Source organism: Phyllobates terribilis, unplaced genomic scaffold (genome assembly GCF_046119375.1).
Source record: "Phyllobates terribilis strain yellow unplaced genomic scaffold, ASM4611937v1 Scaffold_2__4_contigs__length_985480577, whole genome shotgun sequence".
Taxonomy (NCBI): domain Eukaryota; kingdom Metazoa; phylum Chordata; class Amphibia; order Anura; family Dendrobatidae; genus Phyllobates; species Phyllobates terribilis.
The window spans coordinates 130,989,681-131,015,373 of record NW_027362762.1 but is presented as its reverse complement, the minus strand read 5'-3'; the positions used below and the strand labels follow the sequence as shown (position 1 = coordinate 131,015,373).

At 42.8% G+C, this 25,693-nt stretch overlaps 1 protein-coding gene across 1 annotated transcript in view; it reads right to left on the bottom strand.

The window, feature by feature from the left end:
* The window catches only part of INTS6 (integrator complex subunit 6), a 61,439-nt gene that overhangs the window by 23,155 nt on the left and 12,591 nt on the right, over nt 1-25,693 (bottom strand). Inside the window, exons 4-8 of the mRNA XM_073662638.1 lie at nt 13,308-13,397; nt 12,155-12,338; nt 9,550-9,675; nt 6,572-6,726; nt 5,345-5,497 (exon numbers count right to left, since the gene is read on the bottom strand). Of these exons, the coding sequence (XP_073518739.1) occupies nt 5,345-5,497; nt 6,572-6,726; nt 9,550-9,675; nt 12,155-12,338; nt 13,308-13,397 (708 nt within the window). The remainder of the gene's footprint in view (nt 1-5,344; nt 5,498-6,571; nt 6,727-9,549; nt 9,676-12,154; nt 12,339-13,307; nt 13,398-25,693) is intronic.

The following is a 25,693-nucleotide window of genomic DNA, read 5'->3' as shown; positions in this document are numbered from 1 at the left end:
TATCCCTTTTATTGTGCTCTATGGTCCCACCAGACCCAAGGGCATAATAAAAGTAATATGGGAGGAAAAATTAAAGGGGTTGTCCAGTACTTTATATTACCCCCAATGTATCCCCCCAGGACTCCTAAGGATTTTTGTAATTAGCTTACGTTGCAGATACTGCCTGTCAGCGGCGCTATCACTGGCTGCTCACAGGCATCACGTGACCCCAGGCTGCAGCCAGCGCTGACAAGTCCAGGCTACAGCTGAGGGTCCCTCTTCTGAGTTCCACAGTGGATGCCAGGCTGTGGGCGGGGTGACCCCCCACATCACACCCGGCATCCACCGCACGCTCTGCCTCTCCCCATTCATTGGGAAAGCGCGCAGTGGATGCTGGGTGTGATGCGGGGGGGAAGCCCCGCCCACAACTCAGCAGCCACCGTGGGGACCCCAGCGCTGAGTCACGGCTCACTTGTCGTGATGTCAGCATGGAGTCAAGTGATGCCTGTGAGCAGCCAAGGATGGCGCCGCTCACAGGCAGTATCTGCAACGTAAGCCAATTACAAAAATCCTTAGGGGCCCCGGGGGGATACATTGGGGGTGGGGGGTAATATAACGTACTGGGCAACTTCTTTAAATCCCTGTACTTACTTTATCATTCACCTCTCTGCCTCCATGTCTTTTTAGCTTGTTCTGATCACCTCCGGGACTCTCACGCTCAGGGCAGATACTTCCGGCTCTGATGAGGCAAGAGAGGGTTCTGCACAAGTGGTGCGCCGTGACCTTAAGTACATGAGCAGAATTGACCCTGGACTCACAGTTAGGAGTCCCAGCCTAGCATGGGAGGTCCAGGGATTTTGGCACTCACAGAGGCAATCAGATGTGAAGAGAACCGGATGGATGATGGTGAGAAGTGCTGTAGCACTGGTAGGCATAGCACAGGCGATCGGACAATCGCAGCTTCAAGTCTTTAAAGGGGATTATTAAATTCAGTAAAAAAAAAAAAAAAAAAAATTTATAATGGAAAAAAAAAACCCCACCAAAGTTCAAATCACACCCTTTTGCCACATTGAGAGAAAAAAAGCCAAAACACACATTTGGAATCGCTGCGTTCAGAAATATTCGATTTATCAAAATCTAAAATAAATTAATCCGATCGGTAAGCGCCAGAATTACCTTTTTTTTTTCTTGGCCGCCGCAACAATAAAAAGGCGATCAAAACATAAAATCTACCCCAAAATGGGATCAATAAAAAAAAAAAAAAGTCAGTTCGGGGCGCAAAACGCATCCACACAATGTCCCGAAAAAACGGAAACGCTAAGGAACTCGGAAAATGACAAATGCAAGAGCTTTTTCATGCAAATTTCGGAACATTTATCAACACTTAAAAAATAATCTATGTTTGGTATCTGTGTAATCACAACTGACCTGGGGAATCATATTGCCAGGTCAGTTTTACCATATAGTGAACATGGTAAATAAACACATTTGGAATCTTTTTCCCTGTTTTCCAGTACACTATAGCAAAATCGATGGTGCCATTAAAAAGTACAACTCGTCTCGCAAACAAGCCCTCAAACTGCTTTATTGGCAAAAAAAAAAAAGTTATGGCTCGAAGAAGGGGAGGAAAAGACGAGAACACGGAAAATAGCCATGGCGTGAAGAGGTTACCATGCATAATAAAAGGGTCCTTAGGATTACTTTGGCTCGATGAGGCCACAAGAGTTCTCCTGGCCGGAGGATGGAATAGAGTAGTGGACTATACTGTTGCAGTGAATGGTATACACCTGTTAAATGAATGTGTCCTGGCGTATACATTAACCCCTTCAAATGCCCCAAGCGTGTTTTCACCTTCATGACCAGGCCAAATTTTACAATACTGACCAGTGTCACTTTATGTAGTAACTCTAGAACACTTCAACAAATCCCACTGATTGAGACTTTTTGCGTGAGAATTTGTACTTCATGTTAGTGGTAAATTTAGGTCGATACTTTTTGTGTTCGAAAACTGCGAAATTTTGGCTAAAATTCCGATATTTTCACAAACTTAATTCTTATGCCCTTAAACCAGAGATATGTCACACAAAACAGTTAAATACCACTTACATGTCTAATGTATATCTGCATCATTTTTGAAAAAATTCTAATTTTTTTCAACAAAATTTACAAAACCAATTTTTGAGACCACATCACATTTGAAGTGGCTTTGAAGGGTTTATGCGACGGAAAATACCCAAAAGTGATACCATATTAAAACCTGCACCCCTCAAGGTACTTAAGGCTATGTGCCCACGTTGCGGATCTGAAGCATATTTTTTACGCTTCTCCCTGGCGGGAAAATCGCATGCGGATATTACATGCGATTTGTGAGGAGTCTTTGCATGCATTTCCGCATGCGGGTTATCAAGCACTTCTCCAAGCATCACTTGGAAAAGTGCTTGACAACTTGTTCAGAATGGTAAAAATTTAAAAAATAAACTTTATACTCACCTTCCGATGCATTCTCTGCCCCGTCCGGAGTCTTGAGCGGCTCACACTGTTGTGTGCAGGACCTGCGGTGACGTCATTGAGTCATGTGGTGGGTCACATGACTCAATGACGTGGCAGGTCCTTCAGACAACAGCGCGACGGAGGGAAAACATCAGAAGATAAGTATAAACTTTATTTTATTCTTTTTTTTACAGGTTCTTTGGTACCCAGGTCTGGATGAGAGTCTCCTCTCATCCAGACTTGGGTACCATCCGCACAGTGATTCGGCTGCGCTTCCGCAAAATTAATGAACATGCTGCGGATTTTTGACCGCAGCATATACGCTGCGGAAAAATCCGCAGCATGGGCATTGACATTGCGGAATGCCATTGGGGACCATGGGGTGCGGATATACATGCGTTTTTCAAGCGCTTACGCTGCAGAAATTCCGCAGCATATACGCTTGAAAAACGCTACGTGGGCACCCAGCCTAAGGCTATGTGCCCACGTAGCAGATTTGATGCAGAGCGTTTTTGCCTCTCTCTGGCAGAAAAAACGCATGCAGATTTACATGCGTTTTTTCTGCCAGAGAAGCGTTTTTTCAGCGTTTTTGCAAGCACTTTTCCAAGCGATTTTGAGCATCACTTGGAAAAGTGCTTGACAAGTTGGTCACACAATATAAATCCATGCAACCGACATGGATTTATAATGTGTGAACAACTGATGCTTTAAATGCAGCATCTATAGTAAAAAAATAGAATTAAAAAGTAAAAAACAAACAAAAAAAAACTTGTATACTCACCTCTCCGGTCTCCTCCAGTCTGTTCCCGGCGGCGATCCTGCGATCCTCTCTCTTCGGCGTCCCGCGGTGTACTGTCAGGACCCACGGTGACGTCATTTAGTCAGCTGATGGTCACGCGACCATCACCTGACCGCCGACGTCAGCAGTCGCGTGACCATCAGGTGACTAAATGTCATCACCGCAGGTCCTGACAGGACCCCACGGGACGCCAAGCAGAGGACGTGGCCGGGAGCAGACTGGAGGCCGCCGGAGAGGTGAATATACAGGTTTTGCTTATTTTTAACTTTATTTATTGTTTTCACCGCGTGGTAGCCGGGATGAAGAGGAGTTGTAGTCTCCTCTTCATCCCGGGTACCACACGCACCGCGATTACGCTGCAAATTCGCGGCCATTGAATTTAATTGAAACGCAGCAAATCCACATATACCTGCGGGTTTGCTACGTTTCAATGTTCCTCAATGGCCGCGAATTTGCAGCGTAATCGCGGTAGAAATGGTCATGCTGCGTTTTGCAACGTAATGCGAATTCGGCGCGCAAATTAGCGCATCATGTGCACAGCACATCCGAATTCACATTGCTTTGCATGGCAGACTGTTTTACAAACGTTTTCGCAGCCGTAAAAACGCCGCAAAAACGCTACGTGGGCACTTAACCTAAAACCTCATTCAAGAAGTTTAATTAACCTTTCAGGTGCTTCACAGGAAATAAAGCAATTTGGAAGGAAAAAAAAAATTACATATTACTTTTGCCCCATATTTTTTATTTTCACAAGCTTAACAAGAAAAAAATGCACAACAAATTGTATGGTCCATTTTCTCCTGAGTAGACTGATACTCCAATGTGGTGGAAAACTACTGTTTGGGTGCACGGCAAGGCTTGGAAGGGAAGGAGCGCTAACTGAACTCTCACGCTCAATTTTGGCAGGAACAGATTGCGGACGACATATCACATTTGAAGAGCCCCCGACGTGTCAAAATAGCAGAAATCCCAACAAATGACCCTATTTTGGAAACTACACCTACAGCATTTTTAAACCTCAGGTGATTTCACAAAATTGTATAACATTGGGCTGAGTAAATTGAAAAATTACCAGTTTTTCCACTAAAATGTTGCTTTGGCTTCTAGTTTAACGAACTTTACAATTTGTTGTTCAATTTCTCCTGAGTACATCAACACCCCATATGTGGTTGTAAACTACTTTTAAGGCACTGTACAAAGCTCAGAAGGGAAGAAGCACCATATAGTACAGATTTTGCTGGAATGGTTTGCGGGTGCAATGTCACATTGGCAGAGACCCTGAGGTGCCAGAACTGCAGAACCACCCATAAGTGACCATTTTTGGCCACAAATTTTTTTTGACTGGTTTCTATTCGGGAAATTGTTTTTTATGCCGATCACCATGTGGTAAAAGTGATAAAGCTGCTTTATTCTTCAGGTCAGTACGATTACAGTGATACCCCATTTAAGTATTTTTTATACATTTTGGCGCTATTACAAACTTTTTTTTTTTTTAGAAATAATTGTTTTGCATCGCTGTATTCTCAGAGCATTCAGCAGTATGATGAAAGCTATTTTTTATGGCATTCACTGAAGGGGTACACTAGTGGGACAATTTTATAGTTCGGGTCATTATGGATGTGGCAATACCAAATGTGTACTTTATTTTTGTTTTTATATAAATCTATGCATTAATTGGTGTAATATTTTTTTTTAAATTTTTACAATTTTTTTTTTAAACTTTTTTTTTTTTTTTATACCTAATCCTATATAGGACTAACTTTTAGCACTCTGATCACTGGTATAAAGCATTGCAATGCATTACACAAGTCCGTGCTGCACTGACAGATGCCACTAAAAAGGCCACTGTAGCTGGCAGACCTGAAGGTAGTAATGAAACATAATAATTGGCCCTTGTGATTTGTCCCAGTTGTTAAGATATCCGTTTATCAGTTATCACCTATTCTATGGATAGCATCACTGGACAACCCCTTTAAACAAGCACCATAAATATGTGAAGAGAGCCATAACTAAATGATAAAGCACGCGAGATAGTTTTCATTTCTCAAGAAGAAACATGTCTTAATATGAACTTACAGGCCAGCAAGTATGAGGGGATTTCCTCTCCAGAATATACTGCGTCAGTGGTGATGGCTCCAATTCATACTTGTCAAATGGCAGCTTCTCAATAACCATTGGCTCAGAGTTGGTGCAAGAAAATTTCACAATGGGATGAGCAGTTCGAGGGGGCTGTTGGTGGGGAAATAGAAAAATAAAAAGCCAGTTAGTTCACACACAATTCTGGAAGTCGCAGACAATCCCCCCTCACTGAGCAATGTACAGCTGTATCCCAACTAAGTGAAAAAACGTCCATTACAAATATGGAGCATTCAGATGTGCATCAGAAAAATATAAAAACACATGTTAGTTACCGGGGCTGTACGTTCTGCGCTATTCCAGATATGACCAATAAGCATCTGCACTGCTATATTACACAATAGGGAATATTAATCAAGGAAATTGCATCAGGATTTGGGGGCAAAATGCATAAAAAGAAACTGCTTCATGACCAGCTCAATCTTTAATATGTATTTTTGTGCTTCATTCGGGGGTGGGATGGGGACTAAAAATTAACAGCCCATGCTCTAAGCCAACAGTTTGTACCATAAGTTTGCACCATAGTTTTGGGGCATTTTTTTCTCAAAGTCCGCCAACTAAGCTGGTAAGACCTCAGACTCCCGCCTTAAAATGCACCAGACTGATAGTCGTGGTTCACGCCATTTGATTCTTCTGCCGTCATTTTCAGAATGTCTAGTCGCTACTTAGAAATTGCAAACAGTGTTGATAAATCCGCTAAATCTGTCAGCAGGATTTCGCACCCCAAACTCTTTATATGCCCATGTAGCCCTTTCAAAACAAGTCCAATCCGTTCCTCCATTACTGAGAAATCAGTGTTTGAATTGACAAGCAAATGAGGCTTAAGAGTTACGGTAGATCTGAAGCTTCTGCCACTCCAGCTCTATTCCCCACCCAGAGCAGTCTTATACTTGAGGAACAGCCTCTATGCTGTGTGAATTCAAGCAAAGGAGTCTGACAGGAAGGAGGCAGCAGCACTGGGTGGGGAATAGAGCTGGAGTGACATAAGCTTCAGATCTACAAATACCTCTTCAGCCTCATTTGCATATCAATTCAAATGCCGATTTCACATTAACAATGAACGGACCTGGCCATGTAAAAATGTTGCTGTACTCTGCTGAGCAACATACAAATAGTTTGGGGTGTGAAATCCTGATGACAGCTCCCTTTAATTTCTTCTGAACTTACCAAGGTCGGAGAATTCTGATCTGGCCAAAAAGATTCCGGTATCGGCCAGTGTCCAAGTGGTACTCCTGTTTTAGGATTTGGTCTAACGTAGATTAACTTTCGACAGCTGTGCCATGGCTGAGGTCCGACTGGTTTGATAGCTTCTGTATTTCCATCTGAAATTCATCATATTAGGATGAAAAAGTTTAATGTAGACTCCATACTATAAAGGCTCTGCACAACCCCCTTAAATACATAAGTCATACAATAAGATTTAGAACAATGGATCAATAAATATTTGAAAAAAAATACACTACCCTTTAAATTATTTCCTAGCGTTAAAGTGATGACAGCATCAAAAATGTCACTGAATCCACATAACAGAGGACATCTGCAATGTACATGAACCGTAAATTCCAGGCAGGATTACTGGCAGGTCTATGGCAGACATACAATATGGAGCAGCCACAGATTACAGCGCAGCCGTAGGAAGTGAAGCGATCCAAAAATACTAAGGACAAGACCTTCCCCCCCTCCCCATAGAAAATATTGAACATCTCTCGGCTTCAGCTTCCATTCAAGTATGGCATGTTTCCTACTCCGTGCCAGCTGGCCCAGCAAGATGCAGCGTGGGAATAACCACTGTTTACACCACGTATTTTAAGAGCTCTCTTGCTAATATAAATCATATATTACAGGTTGGGGAACTATTCCTTGAGGTTCATAAAGAGCGCTCAATCTCCATGGTACCTTACTGGCAGAGAAGCAGCACTGCAGTAGATCTGAATGCAGCCGTCCGGGGCTCGAGATGCGTAACAGGATCTGAATAGTAGCAGTGGGAGCCGGATAATTTGGCAGTGTACAACACGGGGTTATGCACAGCAATATAAGAGCCATAACACAGCGCAATCTGCTCTCGCTGCTGTGTATTACTGCAATGCAAGCATCAGCAAAAGGGCTCTCCTTAAATAAACACTCATTCAGCTAAAAATAGGACACGGGAGTTTTGCAACAGAAAAAAAAAATTATATTATATATAATTTTCAAAGTTTCATTCTGTAAATATATCTATCTATCCATCTACATACACACAATGAAATGTTGAAAATTAAATGAATATGTAATATATGTATATTAAATGAAACATTATCAAAATATTTTAAGACGTGGATTCTTTAAAAATAACAAAACTTAGGCATACTGGCCATCCAGATGCCCTCGCAGATCCAGTGCAAGCTGCTATGGTGGTGCGCACCATCTCCACAAGCGGTGTTTGCCTTTTTTTTTTTTTTTTTTTTTTTTAAGTCACAGCAATGATCATGACTAGAGGAATGCGTTGTGAAGACCCGGGGTCTTCCGTGGACATAACACTACTCAGACAACACAGGGTGAGGGTAAAACAGTGTGGCAATACTTTATGGAACCACAAAGCGGACAATAAACACACAGAACAGTCCCAGCAAATACCCAAGATGTTACAACATTACACAGTCTCACACTTCCTTCTCCGCCCGCCTGGAATAGAACAGCTGCGACTTTGGAGACTTCCAGGGCCAACTACCTCAACCAGTGTCCCCAAGCTTCTGGCGGGCCCCCACAGAGAGGAGGTAGCGGCAAGCTTAGGAAGCTAGCAGTCCAACGAGGTACAAGACCAGCAGACCATAGGGTCCCAACCTGGCCTCCCAGAGCATCCATGGAGCCAGATGAAAGGCAGGTCCCAATATGGCTTCTCCGAATGTCTCCGTGGGTTGCAGGCGACCAGTGGGTACCTCCTGGCAATCCCAAACATATCCATGGGGCCAGGTGACCTCTTCGTCGCACCCTGGTCTCACCAAAACGTATCCATGATTTCCCTGATGGTTAATGGAGCAGATCCGAATCTTTCCAGCCAGGGCCATACCCTTAGGCTGGAATCATATAGAATTCAAATCTGTGTCTCTTTGGGTAATGCCATGCAATCCATCTACTGTCCTGAAGGATGTCTTTCATTCTCCTTGCAAAGTCTTTCTGATGCTCCTTGATTCTGCTTCCCAAGTATGACTGATACAAAAACACATGTCCCTTCTACTTCTCTGGGCTCAGCCCCCTGAATGGCTGAACTTCTCAAAGCTCACTGTGCATTAGTGGAGGCATCTTTCTCAGGTGACCATATCACCTGGGTCTACATGTGAGACTCCGCCAGATCTTCTTTCAACACTTACACAATGGGCCTAGGCAATTTATGAACAATGGTTAGAGGCTCCTGAGATACTAATGAGATTAGTCGATTGCTGGAGACTTCACAAGTTAAATTAGCGTACATAAAGTGACGAGCAAGCAGAACAGTAATAAAATACAGCCAGCAATCTCTAAACACAATAAGGCATTTCTCCTGGATTAACAAATCTAATCGTCTGGCTAATTAAGATTTTAAGTTGTATCGTCACACGTGTGATCGGATGTTTCTCTAATGCACTCTTCTAGTCACCTGACCGCTGCAGCCAATGACTGACTCCCAAATAGGACAGGCACCACTTCCACAGCAGACCTCCGTAGCGGTCTGCACTGGACGCAGTTCTTTGTAAACAATCCATACTTTGATTTAAAAATAAAAGTTAACTGATGGATCTCCAATAATCATTTAAAATAAACTAATTTACTAAGACCATTATAGTTAGAAAAACTGCCAATTGTAGACCAAGTATAAAGCTGCTCATAAGCAACAATATCATCAGTCACGAAAACGTGCTGTGAGGATTCTCCAGTACTGGAATTGAGCGAGGCCGCGCATGTCTAGTCGGAATGTGGCTGGGAGCATGCATATCACATACTTGTGGTGATATGCCTACTCAGTTTCACCGCTGGCACCAGAGAATCCTCACAGTGCCTGCTGTATGCGACATGGTGACTCAAAAGGCTGCAATCACAGTTACTGAAAACTTGTTATAAATCTTGACAACCCCTTTATAAAAAAAAAAAAAAAAAATCAGATACATTCATAAACAAAAAAGTTTGCCAACCTTCAGAAAGTGGGGGATCAGGACCAGATTTTTCAAAATTGATGACAACCCCACTTTGAATTTTTTGCACCAATGATTCCAGGCACTGGTTCAACATTCGCTGTGAGAAAACACAATATGAACGACCTGACAGATAAGGAAAAGTGAGAAGTTACGTTAAATGAAGGTAAAATTTAGAAAGGAAGCACAAAAAAGCCAAATGTGACCAGCTAAGTTGACAAAAGCACACATTTAATGATTGGGAGTTAAAGGGTACTCTATGGGATATTAAAAAAAATCCCTTATAAGCGAGGCTCCCATCACCAGGAGCCTCAACCACCAAGAATTAAGGATCTGTGAATAATACCCCCACCTATTTATACATTTCCAGATTCTGTATTTTCCATTAACTTCACTGGAAAAGGGGGTGCACTTGGCCAGCTCTACATTTAGGTTGGTGAATTTACAGCAGGAGACCAGCAGGTTTGGACCCCTATTTTCATGACAGATGAGGGTCCCAGAAATGTATATGCGATAAATGCCAAAGACAGAAATTCCCATGTAAACAGCAATGTTCCTTTATAAACTACACAAGTCTTACAAAGAAGCAAAACCTACAGTACAGACCAAAAGTTTGGACACACCTTCTCATTTAAAGATTTTTCTGTATTTTCATGACTTTGAAAATTATACATTCACACTGAAGGCATCAAAACTATGAATTAACACATGTGGAATTATAAACTTAACAAAAAAGTGTGAAACAACAAAATATGTCTTATATTCTTGGTTCTTCAAAGTAGCCACCTTTTGCTTTGATGACTGCTTTGCACACGCTTGGCATTCTCTTGATGAGCTTCAAGAGGTAATCACCCGAAATGGTTTTCACTTCACAGGTGTGCCCTGTCAGGTTTAATAAGTGGGATTTCTTGCCTTATAAATGGGGTTGGGACCATCAGTTGTGTTGTGCAGAAGTCAGGTGGATACACAGCTGATAGTCCTACTCAATAGACTGCTTTTTTCTTGCCATAATACAAATTCTAAGTAAAGAAAAACGAGTGGCCATCATTACTTTAAGAAATGAAGGTCAGTCAGTCCGAAAAACTGGGCAAACTTTGAAAGTGTCCCCAAGTGCAGTTGCAAAAACCATCAAGCGCTACAAAGAAACTGGCTCATATGAGGACCGCCCCAGGAAAGGAAGACCAAGAGTCACCTCTGCTTCTGAGGATAGGTTTATCAGAGTCACCTGCCTCAGAAATCGCAGGTTAACAGCAGCTCAGATTAGAGACCAGGTCAATGCCACACAGAGTTCTAGCAGCAGACATATCTCTTCAACAACTGTTAAGAGGAGACTTTGTGCAGCAGGCCTTCATGGTAAAATAGCTGCTAGGAAACCACTGCTAAGGACAAGCAACAAGCAGAAGAGACTTGTTTGGGCTAAAGAACACAAGGAATGGACATTAGACTAGTGGAAATCTGTGCTTTGATCTGACGAGTCCAAATTTGAGATCTTTGGTTCCAACCACCGTGTCTATGTGCGACGCAGAAAAGGTGAACGGATGGACTCTACCTGCCTGGTTCCCACCGTGAAGCATGGAGGAGGAGGTGTGATGGTGTGGGGGTGCTTTACTGGTGACACTGTTGGGGATTTATTCAAAATTGAAGGCATACTGAACCAGCATGGCTACCACAGCATCTTGCAGCGGCATGCTATTCCATCCGGTTTGCGTTTAGTTGGACCATCATTTATTTTTCAACAGGACAATGACCCCAAACACACCTCCAGGCTGTGTAAGGGCTATTTGACCAAGAAGGAGAGTGATGGGGTGCTACGCCAGATGACCTGGCCTCCACAGTCACCAGACCTGAACCCAATCGAGATGGTTTGGGGCGAGCTGGACCGCAGAGTGAAGGCAAAAGGGCCAACAAGTGCTAAGCATCTCTGGGAACTCCTTCAAGATTGTTGGAAGACCATTTCCGGTGACTACCTGTTGAAGCTCATCAAGAGAATGCCAAGAGTGTGCAAAGCAGTCATCAAAGCAAAAGGTGGCTACTTTGAAGAACCAAGAATATAAGACATATTTTCAGTTGTTTCACACTTTTTTGTTAAGTATATAATTCCACATGTGTTAATTCATAGTTTTGATGCCTTCAGTGTTAATGTACAATTTTCATAGTCATGAAAATACAGAAAAATCTTTAAATGAGAAGATGTGTCCAAACTTTTGGTCTGTACTGTATATAGGAAAACACCTTTGTCATGAACACTGGGCAGACCTGGGTGCAGTATAGTATGGACATATTGTACACATTTAGTGTTCGGGTTTATTGTTTCCCTAGGTCTTGGGCCCAGAATTCATCAATACTGGCGTTTTTCATTCCTGTCTTGATGAGGGGGTTAAGTGAAGCACGATTTGTGGTGTAAAGTACGCCACTTCTCATGAATCTAGACAGGCAGAGGTCACCATTTTGTCATGACCCCATGTCGTCACCAAGTGTAGCAAAATTATTGCAGTCTCATTTTGCTAAATTTTCTCCACTCTAAGCTGTTAATGTTTGTTTTCAGGCGTAAAAGCTTTGACGAGTCGGGGTCTTGGTCTTGTGTGTTATGCATATACGCACTCACCTCCTGTGACATCACACATTGGAGTGATGGGGGACTCGTCGACTTGGACAGTATTCACCTGATCCTGCTCCACGGATGTTGTGCCAGGAAGCCGGAGAACTAAAGCAAAAAGCCTCTGATCCCATCGAAAAGGCTCCTTTGTTAACTCACTTCCGGGCAATGGAGAATTTAAAGGCAAGTGGAGCTAGAAAGGGAAACAAATATAAGAGAAAACAATCAGATGCAATACACAAGCATTCAGCTGCGGAGGAGTACTGCTCTACACTCACTTCCTCCTATATTCTCCTATATTTTTCTTCAATAGTTTAGAAGTCATGACTGCATATTATAGGAACATTGTGCGCCAGCATCGCCAAAGTGGGCAGAGGTGGGACAAGACGAGGCAAAAACTTGCCCAAGAAATTAATTAAAAACTTACGCCACTCTGGTGGTGTACATTACAGAGATGTACCGCAGACGCAGATAGGAGTAATATTTCTGGTGGAGGCTCATGGCAGTTGTAAAATGCACCCAACTCATTAAACGTCCGCCTTAATGAATTCGGCATATCTTACTCCAGCGCTCCCTTCATTAATCAGGTTTTAGGTCTCATCTCAGAGGTTTCCAAAAGGTTATAGACTTATTATGGCCATCTTCAGGGGAGGAGGAATCCAGAGCAAGGGAATAAAGCGACATACACTGTACGAGACTCATCTTATCCATTCAAATCCAAAATGAAAGTTCACCAAGAAATATGAAGTGCCCAGACCTCAAAGGGCTAGAGTCTGCACTAGTACGGTAATTAACTAATGAACAATGTGGGAAAGGTGTCAGTAACCTGCGGCATTCCAGCTACAGTGACACTACAACCCCCAATCTGCACTGAAAGGTGGATACACAACAGCTGGAGAACTGCAGGGTGCTGCGCCCCAAATGTGGAAGATAATGGATAACTTTAGCACACAGCAATCTGATTCAGATGTTATGTTCTGGGCATGGGGGCATAATGTACCGTCATATGTCACTCCATTTATGTGGGATCTTGCTTCCCCCCCACACCTCAGAAAAAGCACCATGTTTCATTGGATTGAATTATAGCGATACTCTCCCTTGATAGTGTGCTGCTAAGACTACACCACAGTAGCTATGTACACGCTCCATTCTTGACACTTACTTCTTCCTGCACACCACTCGCTGATGTCAATTTACTTCCATCGGTTATTGCTATAATGATGGCGGGCTCCAAAAAAAATGGATTCCTTCCCTGTGGGTGAATGAAGACATTTGACAATTAACTATGAAGTAATCAGGAGGCTGAGAGAAGACAAAAAGCAATGTGCTCAAAGAGAAAAACTAAAACCGTTCGGTGTTGACGTATTACTTCCTTACTTAATTCAGTTATAGGGCAGGTTCTTAAGTACCAATCACTTTTTGCGCACTGCATTCATCAATACAAGCACCAATAATCAAGGGCAAAGGTGTGGGAGCAGTCAGTACGGTGTACAATTAGTGATATGGGGAACACTCTGAAACAATTATTTTTCACTTGACTATGAATTAGGATGCATCTAGTGGACTGAACTCTACTCTTAGGTATGTGATGCTTTGTTTTTTTCTTCCAGGCCTGTGAACCAGCTGAGTTTTTCAAGAAGACACTTCAGGAAATATTGGCGTGTGTTTGTTGTTTTCAGCTTTTTTGAGCCGTTTACAGGGCACTTTTGTGACATGTGACTTGCCGGCGGGGTTTACATTTGTGTTTTTAGCGTTTTTCAGTGTACTTCAACCATCTTTTACTGGCGCTTTTAATTCCATTCAATGAAGAAACCACTGGTAGTTTGTAAGGCAAAAATGCTTGTATTGTAAAGTACTGAGGATCTTGAGAGCAGAAAACGCCTGAAGAATTCTCAGCTTCCATCAGAAGCCTAAAGCGGATTAAAGACGCTCAAAAGACTGAAGATGTGAACAGCAAGTCGTTTTCCAATAGAGATGTTAAAATGTTCATTCTTTTTAAGTTTAGCTCGCACTTTTTCAGTAATGGACCTGCCTGAAAAAACAGTGTTCACTTTCCTGTAGGATTGCGGCACAGTTTGCCTTCTTTTCTTTTTTTTTTTTGAGACTGCAAATTTTCCAGTAGAGCCTGATCCAGGAAATTCTCCTCCATTGAGCAGTTTAGAGGAGTCTACTGCTTCTTGATTTGGCTTTAAGAGTTTTTCTAGCTTTTTTTTGGAGAGTTTTAAACCTGAAGTTCTTTTGCAGCCTTTTAAATTGGCAAGTGCCTATTTTTGGAGCAGATTCCAACAGAAACTGGCTAAAAAAAAGGGACATGCACTCGTCTTAATTTTTTCAAAACCTGAAGCAAAAGAAAAAAAAAAAAAAAAAGAGAAGACTTAACATATCAACTGGAAAAGTCAATCGACTTCAGATTTTTTATTTTTTTTGGGAGCGGACTTGCTCCAAAAAACATGTGCACATACCCTTCGTTAATTCACAAACGTAGATTTTGTTGCAGAAATTCCTAGGAAAATCTGAATGGGGAGGTTTCTGATGTATGCAACAGCTGCAGAATTTTCTACAATATCGGAAGCATGTGAAATTCACCCACCATCTGAACCTCGGATTGATAGGATACATTCATAAGGAGGGAATCCACGAGGGCTACATAATGCCATCACTACGTGCAGTATAGGGATGTACGGCATACAGGAGAGCAATGACTGAGTATAAACCACATACAGCAGCAGTAACTTGTACTGGCAACTACTTCCCCCTACAGGAACATTACAGTAATGGCTGCATTGGCTCTTGAACTCTCCAGATGCCTTCCTTGTAAGACAACCTGCTTTTATTTTTTAATGTGACGTAACTATTATTCCGTATAGAGAAAGTGCAATAGTTGCAAAGTCACTTCCAACTCTGCTGCATAGGGAAAAAGATGTACAATACATTTTCTGACGATGCAGAACGGAGAAGAAAAAACCCATATATTTGTGTGAGGTTAAATAAAGTTCATTAATGTTCCCATTAGTCGGCATGAAATTTTACTTCAAGCAGCAGAGTGTGCTCCAGAGCTGCTCTTCATAATGTAGCTGGGCAAAACTGGCTGCAACCACTGTCAGCTATAGGCCAAAACTGGGAATGCATAAATAATTAAAATAATTTTTTACATTTTAAATTTTTTTTTATATAAAATATAGACAACAAAAAAATTGCCTGTTCTTCCTCCTGTGCCTCTTCAATTGGGCAATAAAAGTAGAAGGGTAAAAAAAAAAAAAAAAAAACCTGACAAAAACAATCTTAGAAGCTTCCTACAAGTACTAAAATGATTAAAGCAAGGCGGACAGCGCTCCGGGACATGAACACCCATTATGCCGTTTTATACTCGCCAATCTGCAGCTCTCCAGCTGTTGCAAACAACTCCTAGCAAGTTCAGACAGCCACTGCTGCACAAGTGTATGGCTGAACACCAGGCAAATGTGAGGCTCCTCGTTTCCCTGCTCACTCGCAGAACACGTGGGTAAGGCCTCGTTCAGACTGCCGTAATGCAGGCACATTTTAGCATAAGTCCTGGCTGGATTGAGAGTCCACCGAATTGGATCTAACAGCATTGTAGATTTTTATGATAGTTAGCTCGGGTCTGGAAGTCCCTGACCAGGCGAAGGCTGCAGGCACATTTCAGCATCCTTTTAACATTTGTATCTGAATGAAGGGCACGTTCCCCATAGGACATCTCTGCTGCAGAGTTTTCATTGAAAAATGTTAAAATACAAGCGATAAATACATGTGAATATTATGTAAATGCGGTGGCAAACCAGGCAGCTGAAATTTGCTGTAACCTTTGCAGATCTGTACTCATGACTTAGGCTTAGGAAAAGCCATCTTATGACACATGCATGTTGGCGGTGCAGCAGTGAGACTCGCAGCAGAGTGAGATCACTAACTACTGTGTATAGAGGCGTCTACGGTAATATTCTGCCATCAGCAGATCCGGATAACAAGCTGACAGCAGAGAACCGTGAGGACAATGGGCACCAACCCCAGTATAAGCCACCTAGTGGACGCATTTATAAAGAGCGTACCAGAAATATAGTGATCCCATAAATTCTAAGGGAACGGAGCCAAATGAAACAAGCTAAGAACACAGTACAGATCCTTGTACGATCATAGAAAGCATGGCTAAATAAAGGTTCCCGAATTGTCTGAGATACTCGGGGGTTCTGTCAGGTTCTTGGTGACATCAGTAACAGTGATGCAGACAGGGCTGCTGTCATCGTCAAAACTGCAACCACTAAGCGCATAAGGGAAATGTGAACAGAGTCTGGACTAGGGATAACGTATGAAATGTACCTAAAATCCCCTCTATCAGGAAGATTTACCATGTCAATTAAATATAGAACGGACCTGCAGCTCCTTGCAAAAAGAAATACAAGTTCCAGCTGCAGAGACTGAAATAGTATCCAAAGAAAAACATCAGCACTCTGCGCCACGCACATGTGAAGAGGCCACGCAGCACTCTGCGCCACGCTCGTGTGAATAGAGGCTCTGCATATTATATTATATTATATATATTATATTTTATATATTATATATTATATTATATTATGTGTATATATATATATACACACACACATATATACACTGCTCAAAAAAATAAAGGGAACACTCAAATAACACATCCTAGATCTGAATGAATGAAATATTCTCATTGAATACTTTGTTTTGTACAAGGCTGAATGTGCCGACAACAAAATCACACAAAAATCATCAATGGAAATCAAATTTATTAACCAATGGAGGCCTGGATTTGGAGTCACCCCCAAAATTAAAGTGGAAAAACACACTACAGGCTGATCGAACTTTGATGTAATGTCCTTAAAACAAGTCAAAATGAGGCTCAGTATTGTGTGTGGCCTCCACGTGCCTGTATGACATCCCTACAACGCCTGGGCATGCTCCTGATGAGGTTGCGGATGGTCTCCTGTGGGATCTCCTCCCAGACCTGGACTAAAGCATCAGCCAACTCCGGGACAGTCTGTGGTGCAACATGACGTTGGTGGATGGAGCGAGACATGATGTTTCAGATGTGCTCAATCGGATTCAGGTCTGGGGAACAGGCGGGCCAGTCCATAGCTTCAATGCCTTCATCTTGCAGGAACTGCTGGCACACTCCAGCCACATGAGGTCTGGCATTGTCCTGCATTAGATGGAACCCAAGGCCAACCGCAACAGCATATGGTCTCACAAGGGGTCTGAGGATCTCATCTCGGTACCTAATGGCAGTCAGGCTACCTCTGGCGAGCACATGGAGGGCTGTGCGGCCCTCAAAAGAAATGCCACGCCACACCATTACTGAACCACTGCCAAAATGGTCATGCTGAAGGATGTTGCAGCAGATCGCTCTCCACAGCGTCTCCAGACTCTGTCACATGTGCTCAGTGTGAACCTGCTTTCATCTGTGAAGAGCACAGGGCTCCAGTGGCGACTTTGCCAATCCTGGTGTTCTGTGGCAAATGCCAAGCGTCCTGCACAGTGTTGGGCTGTGAGCACAACCCCCTTCTGTGGACGTCGGGCCCTTATACCACCCTCATGGAGTCGGTTTCTAATAGTTTGTGCAGACACATGCACATTTGTGGCCTTCTGGAGGTCATTTTGCAGGGCTCTGGCAGTGCAGCTTCTGTTCCTCTTTGCACAAAGGCGGAGGTAGCGGTCCTGCTGCAGAGTTGTTGCCCTCCTACAGCCCCCTCCACGTCTCCTGGTAAACTGGCCTGTCTCCTGGTAGCGCCTCCAGCCTCTGGACACTACGCTGACAGACAGCAAACCTTCTTGCCACAGCTCGCATTGATGTGCCATCCTGGATGACCTGCACTACCTGAGCAACTTCTGTGTGCTGTAGAGTCCGTCTCATGCTACCACGAGTGTGAAAGCACAACCAACATTCAAAAGTGACCAAAACATCAGCCTGAAAGCAATGGTACTGAGATGTGGTCTGTGGTCCCCACCTGCAGAACCACTCCTTTATTGAGGGTGTCTTGATAATTGCCAATAATTTCCATCTATTGTCTATTCCATTTGCACAACAGCATGTGAAATTGATTTTCCGTCAGTGTTGCTTCCTAAGTGGACAGTTTGATTTCACAGAAGTTTGATATAATTGGAGTTATATTCTGTTGTTTAAGTGTTCCCTTTAATTTTTTGAGCAGTGTGTGTATATATATATATATATATATATATATATATATATATATATATATATATATATATATATATATATATATATATATATATATATATATATATATATATATATATATATATAGCGCAAGAATGTAGATCTACCTATCCATACATATACACTTGCAGGATCAAGTGGCCGTGACATGGCGCACCCTATGCATGGGAACCTACACTACCAACCTAGCCTCCTCTTGTATACTTTGGCAGCCACAGAGGCTTGCATGGATATTTCATGTTGCCAGGTGGTGCCTCAATTTTTTGGCTCTGGATTGTACATTTGGTTGTAGTGATTGCCTCTATATTTGGGTACGGTCTCACTGGGTATAACACGGCCGAGCGCCATCTCATGTTTTATCGGATAGCACTTGGCCCAATGTTATACTATGGGAAAAAAGAAATTGGATCACACTGTAGAGCGTTTGAGCCGAGGTCATCAGCATAATCGACCCGATCCTCTGGCATGAGAGAACATACACCAGTGTGAGCGAGCCCTTTTGGCTGAGCACCATCTGATACAGACTGTTTTTAGTTAGACCTGGATCCTACCCAGCCCGTGTCCCAGGGGAAAAAAGTCTGACAGTATATGTTCTAATAATCTACAGGGAACACTGCCTAGGCAAACGGGCACATAGATTGCCACATAGATTGGCCAATTTGCAAGTGTAGTCTATACAGCAATGATGCAGCAGAAACTTATTCAGTGTTCACATACTCTGTGCTTCTGTGCATAATACAGTCATGACCAAAAATTTTGAAAGGAACTCAAATTTTGGTTTTCAAAGTTTGATTCTTTAGTTTTTATAGTGGCAATTTGCCTTTATTGTTATGTAGAGTGATCAGATTAATTGCAATCAACCATTTATTGGATCAAGAAGAACTTGGAGGAGTTGCTGTTAAGAACGTCTCCTAAAGAGGATTCAGCTACAAGATTGGTTATTCCTCAGTGCAGACTTTGCTCAGGAACAGCAGCAGGAAAGTGTCAATAGGACAAAGGCTTTTGGGGGCTGGCCTGGTGTCCAGAAGGGCAGCAAAGAAGCCACTTCTCTCCAAGAACAACATGGAGGTAAGAAAAGGGATTGGGGTAAAATTACTTTCTCTGATGAAACCCCCTTCAGACTGGGACATCTGGAAGAATTTTCTGGAGAAGAAAAAGGCGAGTGCCACCATGAGCCCTGTCAACAATAAAGCATCTTCAGACCACTCATATGTGGGGGGCTTTTCATCCTGGGTCGACAATTTTGCTTGAGAACATTGCCCTGAATAAACAAAAAAATGGGCTCTAAATATCCTCCTAGAGCAACTTCTCCCAACAATCCAAGAGCGATTTGATGATGAACAACGCTTTTCCAGAAAGATTGAGACCAAGTCACAGGGGAAAAGTGATAAATTGGCTCAGGGAACAAGAGATTGAAATTTTGAGTTGATGGGCAGGAAACTTCCCACATCTTAATCCCATTTAGAATCTGTAGTCAATCCTCAAAGCAATGGACACAAATTGTGATAAACGCCAAGTACTGATTAGGCAAGAATAAGTTGCCATCAGTCAGGATTTGGCCCAGAAGCGGATTTGCAGAATGCCAGGGCGAATTGGTGAAGTCTTGAAAAATAAGGGTCAATGATATAAATATTGAGTCTTTGTATAAACTTGATGTTTTTGTTAATTAAAGTTTGAGATCTGGGTAATATGTTTCTCCTTGTGCAGGGACAAGCTAGGCCTGGCATGTCAGTGAGGAGACTTACACACCATGCATGCTCCTCTGGGAAATTAAATATGCAAAATTGTCTCTTCAGTGAGAAAGAGGACAGGAACTCTAGTGCCACCTATTGGAAGTAGCGATTCTAAAAGTCAATATTGACCCTTTAATGAGCCTTGCCATATGACTTAGGATAAAAGCCGAACCAGAATCTCAATTTCCAGACACTGTTTCGGGGTATTGCCCCTCATCAGTGCAAAGTATGAGAACGAATTTGGCTAGGTGAGAGGTTTAAGACTGGGATCTAAGGGGCAATGTTTCTCCTTGTGGAGAGTGACAAGCCAGGCCTGGCATGTCAGAGTGAGGAGACTAAAGGCCCCGTCACACTAAGCGATGCAGCAGCGATCCCGACAACAATACGACCTGTCAGGGATCGTTGCTGCATCGCTAATACATCGCTGGTGAGCTGTCAAACAGGCAGGCTCACCAGCGATGAGGAAAGCAGCGATATCGTCCACGATGTCCTGCTCCCGGTTACCAGCCTGCTGCTGAAGCAGGAGCAGGCTGGTAACTATGGTAAACATCGGGTTACTAGGGGCACACGCGCACTTAGTAACCCGGTTTATCATGGATACGACTCTGCTAAGGTGAACGGTAACCTCCCGCGCACCGTAGCAGAATGGTATCCATGGTAAACAGCGGGTTACTAAGTGCGCGCGTGCCCCTAGTAACCCGATGTTTACCATGGATACCAGCCTGATCGTTGGTCCCGCCGGTCACACACAGCGATGTGTGCTGACCAGCGGGAGGCCAACGACCAAAAAATGGTCCAGGACACTTTGCAGCGATCAGCGACCTCACAGCAGGGGCCTGATCGTTGCAAAGTGTCACACATAGCGACATCGCTGGTGAGGTCGCTGTTGCGTCACCAAAACCGTGCTATGCGAGACGGGGGCTTTATACACCATGCATGCTCCTCTGGCAAAAGGGTCAATATTGACCGTCAGAACTGCCACTTCTTATAGGTGTTTCTAGAGTTCAAGTCCTCTTCTTCTCTGAAGAGGCAATTTGCATATTCAATAAAAATTTAAAATCTTATGAAATGCGGATAATTGTACTTCAGTAACCATAGAAACATCTGAAGATCCAAAAACACTGAAGCAGCAAACATTTAAAACCAAAATGTGTGTCTCAAAATGATGAGTTACAAGTGTAGGTGTAAATACACACACCTATACAAACAAGTGGTTGACTCTTAATTGTCTCCTTGAGAAAAACAAATAAAAGTGTAGGTGACTTTTCTCTACATATTACAGACAGGCACAGGAAGATCTTAAAGGGAACCAGTCAGGTTGATCATGGCCTGATCTGCAGGCAAGGTGGTCTAGAGCAAGAGGAGCTGATCAGATCATATACATTTCTGGGTGACGTTTAAAAAAAAAAAACACTTATATTTTACTCCGAGAAATCCCTGGTGCTCGAGTAGGACCGCCCAATGGACTCCTACATACAGTGATTGAGTGTCTTCCCTATATGAAGGCATGCAGAGATAGCTGTCAATCAAGTAGGACCTCCCACTGGACTCCTAAGCATGCAGACATACATATGATTCTGCTCAGCAACTCTGTCTATACCATGCTGTCCACAGATCAGACAGTGTACAATCCCTTTAAACAGTCCAAACAGCCCCTATTCTCAGATTCTAGGATTTTTGTGAATCAAGGAGGTGGAATTAGTCAAAAGCTGTAGAAGGTCCGTAGTTTCCCAGATCGGAATATTAATAGAACATCTTTATCTGGGAGCTGTACTACATGTCTGTCCTGAAACAGTCTGTACAAAGGACTTAATGTCTGGCAGCATTGTGGTCTTCATGTGCTGACCCGTGACCCTTCGTGTCAGGGGTCTCACATGGACAAAAGGAGCATCTTCATTGTAGGAGATGCAATGACCTTTTCTCTGCCTACGAGATCAGATGTGATCACTAAGCCCTAGATTCCGCGTTTGTTCCCCACAATCTACTGATTAGGTTGAATAGATGTATACAGTTTTATAACTACAAGCTGATCTCTTATAATCTACCCTCCTCCAAATAAGCAGTGACGTGGGAGATCTAAAGAGAAAAATAGAAAAAAAATTGGATTACAGATCAGGCACCAGGCTCATGTTCCCTGAACACAGTAAACACGGCTTGTTCTGGAGGACAAGAAATAAGACGCTGGTTGTCACGCTTTCAGAGCCTCGTGGTTAGGAGCTGCAGCTGTGCAAATTATCCATGAGTCACCATGCGCCTAGCAGGAAATGACACGGCGGCCATCTTGGATGAGGGCAAATATTTAACCCCTAAAGAAAGTACTACATAAAAGTGCCATTATCTTTAGGACCCAGTTTAATTTGTGTGGGGAGAACTATAGACAGAATGATCTAATGTAGAAAGCTTTCTCTTACATATATTTACAGGGAAGATGCCATTAATTCTGTGGTGATGGGATGAGCTCTGTCTTACCAGAACAGCTGCACTTGTGTGAATCATCGAATATAGTCTGATCTGATATTAACCCCTTATGAACCTGGTGATTTTTCAGTTTTGTGCTCTCATTTTTCCCTCTACCTCCTACTTTTTGGTGGGTGTAGGTCGTCATGAGACGTTAGTTTTACCCTACTGATATATGTTATCACAATAGTAATCCTGCTCAGTATGAGAGAACCCGCAGGGTTGGTGCGTGTGCTTGGCTGAGGAGCCAATGGGGCGATGCTACCATCTGTGGGATTATGACTGAACGCCCCCAAGTCAGAAACCCCCTAAACATGACGATACCGCAGTGCTGAGGAGCCCATCCCGGCCAAGGATAGCTAGAAGTTTTACAGCTTTGTTTCCTAAGGGGCGAGTCGTAGCTTTGACCACCACCATTCATTTCACTATACAATGTACTGAAAAACAAGAAAAAATTAACTGGGATGAAAATGGAAAAAAAAAAAAATCCAGTTCCAACTTTGAGTGACCTGGCAGCACGATTCTCCAAACCACTTCCAATAAACCAAACTTACAGAGAATGGTGAAAAAAACTCAAATATATTTGAAATGTTTGTGAGTCAAACACACATTATACATTTCGCTATATCCATCTTCGAGACCCGTAACATTTATTTGACATCAGTGTACCTATTGGAGGCCTTGATATTTTGAAGCGGTGAGATGTTTTCATTGATCCTATTTAGGGGTACATACAATGACGGTAATACCAAATAAGGTTTATTTTAATGGAGAAGAGTGGGGGTGATTTGAATATATTTTTTTTATATTTAAAAACTTTTTTTTAGTCCCCTAAGGGGACTGGATTCTGTGATCCCTTGTTTTATATGTTGCACTACTGCAGTATATAGTGTGAATCATGGTCTCCAATGAAGGCCAACCTGTAGCAGACGTTCACAGGAGTACCAAGATGGTAGGCATAGGAGCTTTCAGCAGGATGCCAGCTACCATGTTAACCCATGTGTAATCCTGCGATCGCGTCACGGGGCAAATGGGAACCGATGCTCGAGCACCAGCGAGTGTTATATTTACATACCAATGTCAGATTGACAATGACATCTAACTGGTTAATAGGAGAGATCAAAGCTCCCTTGGAGGGTATGTAACAACTGGCATCTACTCAAGTCCTGTGCCCTCCCCACACTTCCGTCCCCAGCATGGATGTATTAGTACATCCATATGAGCTAAGGGGCTAAAGGACATGCAAGCAAAAACCTTCAAAAGCACACAGCCTTGTAGGAGACAGTCACTATAAATATCACACCTTTAGGCAGGGGGCTACACAGAACTTTTGCCTCAACACCTGTTGTGCGACAAAAGTTTACTAGTTTTCAATGTATATTACAGCGCAATACAAGTGAATGTGGCTGCATTGCAGAAAAAAAAAACAAAAAAAAACATCTGACAGGCTGGACTTCTTGCGACTTGCTTGTTGTGGTACCTTGAGATCCAAATGCAATCTTATTTACTTGTATTGCACTGTTATATAGTTGCAACACCTAGCAAACTTAGGTCGTGCAACAAAGTGTCGCCCCGGCCTTATTGCAATCACTGATTGCAGGGCTCTGTGCACCCTTGGTGTGCACAGTTCATAGACAGAGCTGGCTTGCTTAGAGCCAGAAAGCGCAGTCTGCAAAGAAACCCAAAGCTGTCAATCACCAGTGATTGACAGCGCACAAAATTTCTTGGCCTCACCAAGGGTGCACTCAGATCCTAATTAGCATATGATTAAATTTCAGTTTCTTCAGCACATAGGCAGCTATTGGAAAATTAAAGAGGATACATTTATTGGGAAGCACAGTGGCTCAGTGGTTAGCCTTGCAGCGCTGGGATCCTGTTTCAAATCCCACCAAGGACAACATCTGCAAGGAGTTTGTATGTTCTCCCCGTGATTGTGTGGGTTTCCTCCGGGTTCTCCGGTTTCCTCCCACACTCCAAAGCCTTAATGATCGGGAATGTAGATTATGAGCCCCAAAAGGGACAGCGCCATTAATGCCTGTAAATTGTCTGAATTGTAAAGCGCTGTGATATATGTTGGCGCTATATAAATAAAAATATTATTTATAGGGGCAATGTGCTTGGCTTACACTGGCATCGTGCACAGTTTATATATCCAGCATTTGTGGCCCATTGCGTCTACAAATATTGAATCAGTATTTCCATGAGGATCTGATGGGCATTTCCATCATTACAGGACAGTGTTGCTGCCTAGTCAAGCAGTGGACAACAATTCTTAAAGCCGATGGGTAACAAGATGGTGCCCAATTTTGTAACAGCTTTTAAAAGCTATGGGCATAAGATTACAAAAAGACATTCATATTAGACAAGTCATCTGAACCCACTGATTCAGGACAATCATCTAATATATATGGGGCCTCCGACCAGATGACATTGGGGAGAAAAGGTTTCGACCTGTTAAATTTCAACAGGCAAATCCTTGGCCCGGTGGGGATATTTAGCCCCAACAGTAATGTAGCAGCACTTTCATGGAGAGCACAGGGGCATTCGGCTGAGCGGACAGCTCTTTCGCATGGGGGGAGGTTGGATTGATAGAAGCCAGTCTAATGATTGTTTGGATGGAAGCCATTTAAGGTGTAAGGCCAGCTAAGGTCGTGAACAGGTCATTTAAAAATAAAAAATGTAAGGCTTTGAAGAAAGCAAGAGGTGGAAGAGTAAATATGAATATTTAGTATTTGTGTCAAGTGGATACTGTGAGAAGGGATAATGTCCAAAAATTATGGTGCATTTACACTGGCTGATAGACCTCCAGATTCCAACAATAACGACCGATCGCTTACAATAATTGTGTTATGTGTATGATGTATTCAAAGAGGCTCGATCATGAAATCTTTTAGGCGAGCAAAAAAAAGAAAAGGTTATCTTTTGATAATTGTGTAATGTGAATGGAGATTGCCGGTCTATTTACTGAAGGAGTGGACAAAAAAAAAAAAAAATGATGTTTGTCCATTACTTGGACAACCCTTTTCTCAACCACTTTTTTCCCACAGTAAAATGCCACCACCCATACACAGCTCCAATGCCTGTGCCATTCCAGCAGTGTCGGTACTGGTTTTCCAGGCACTTGCATGATATTGTTAGGTCACA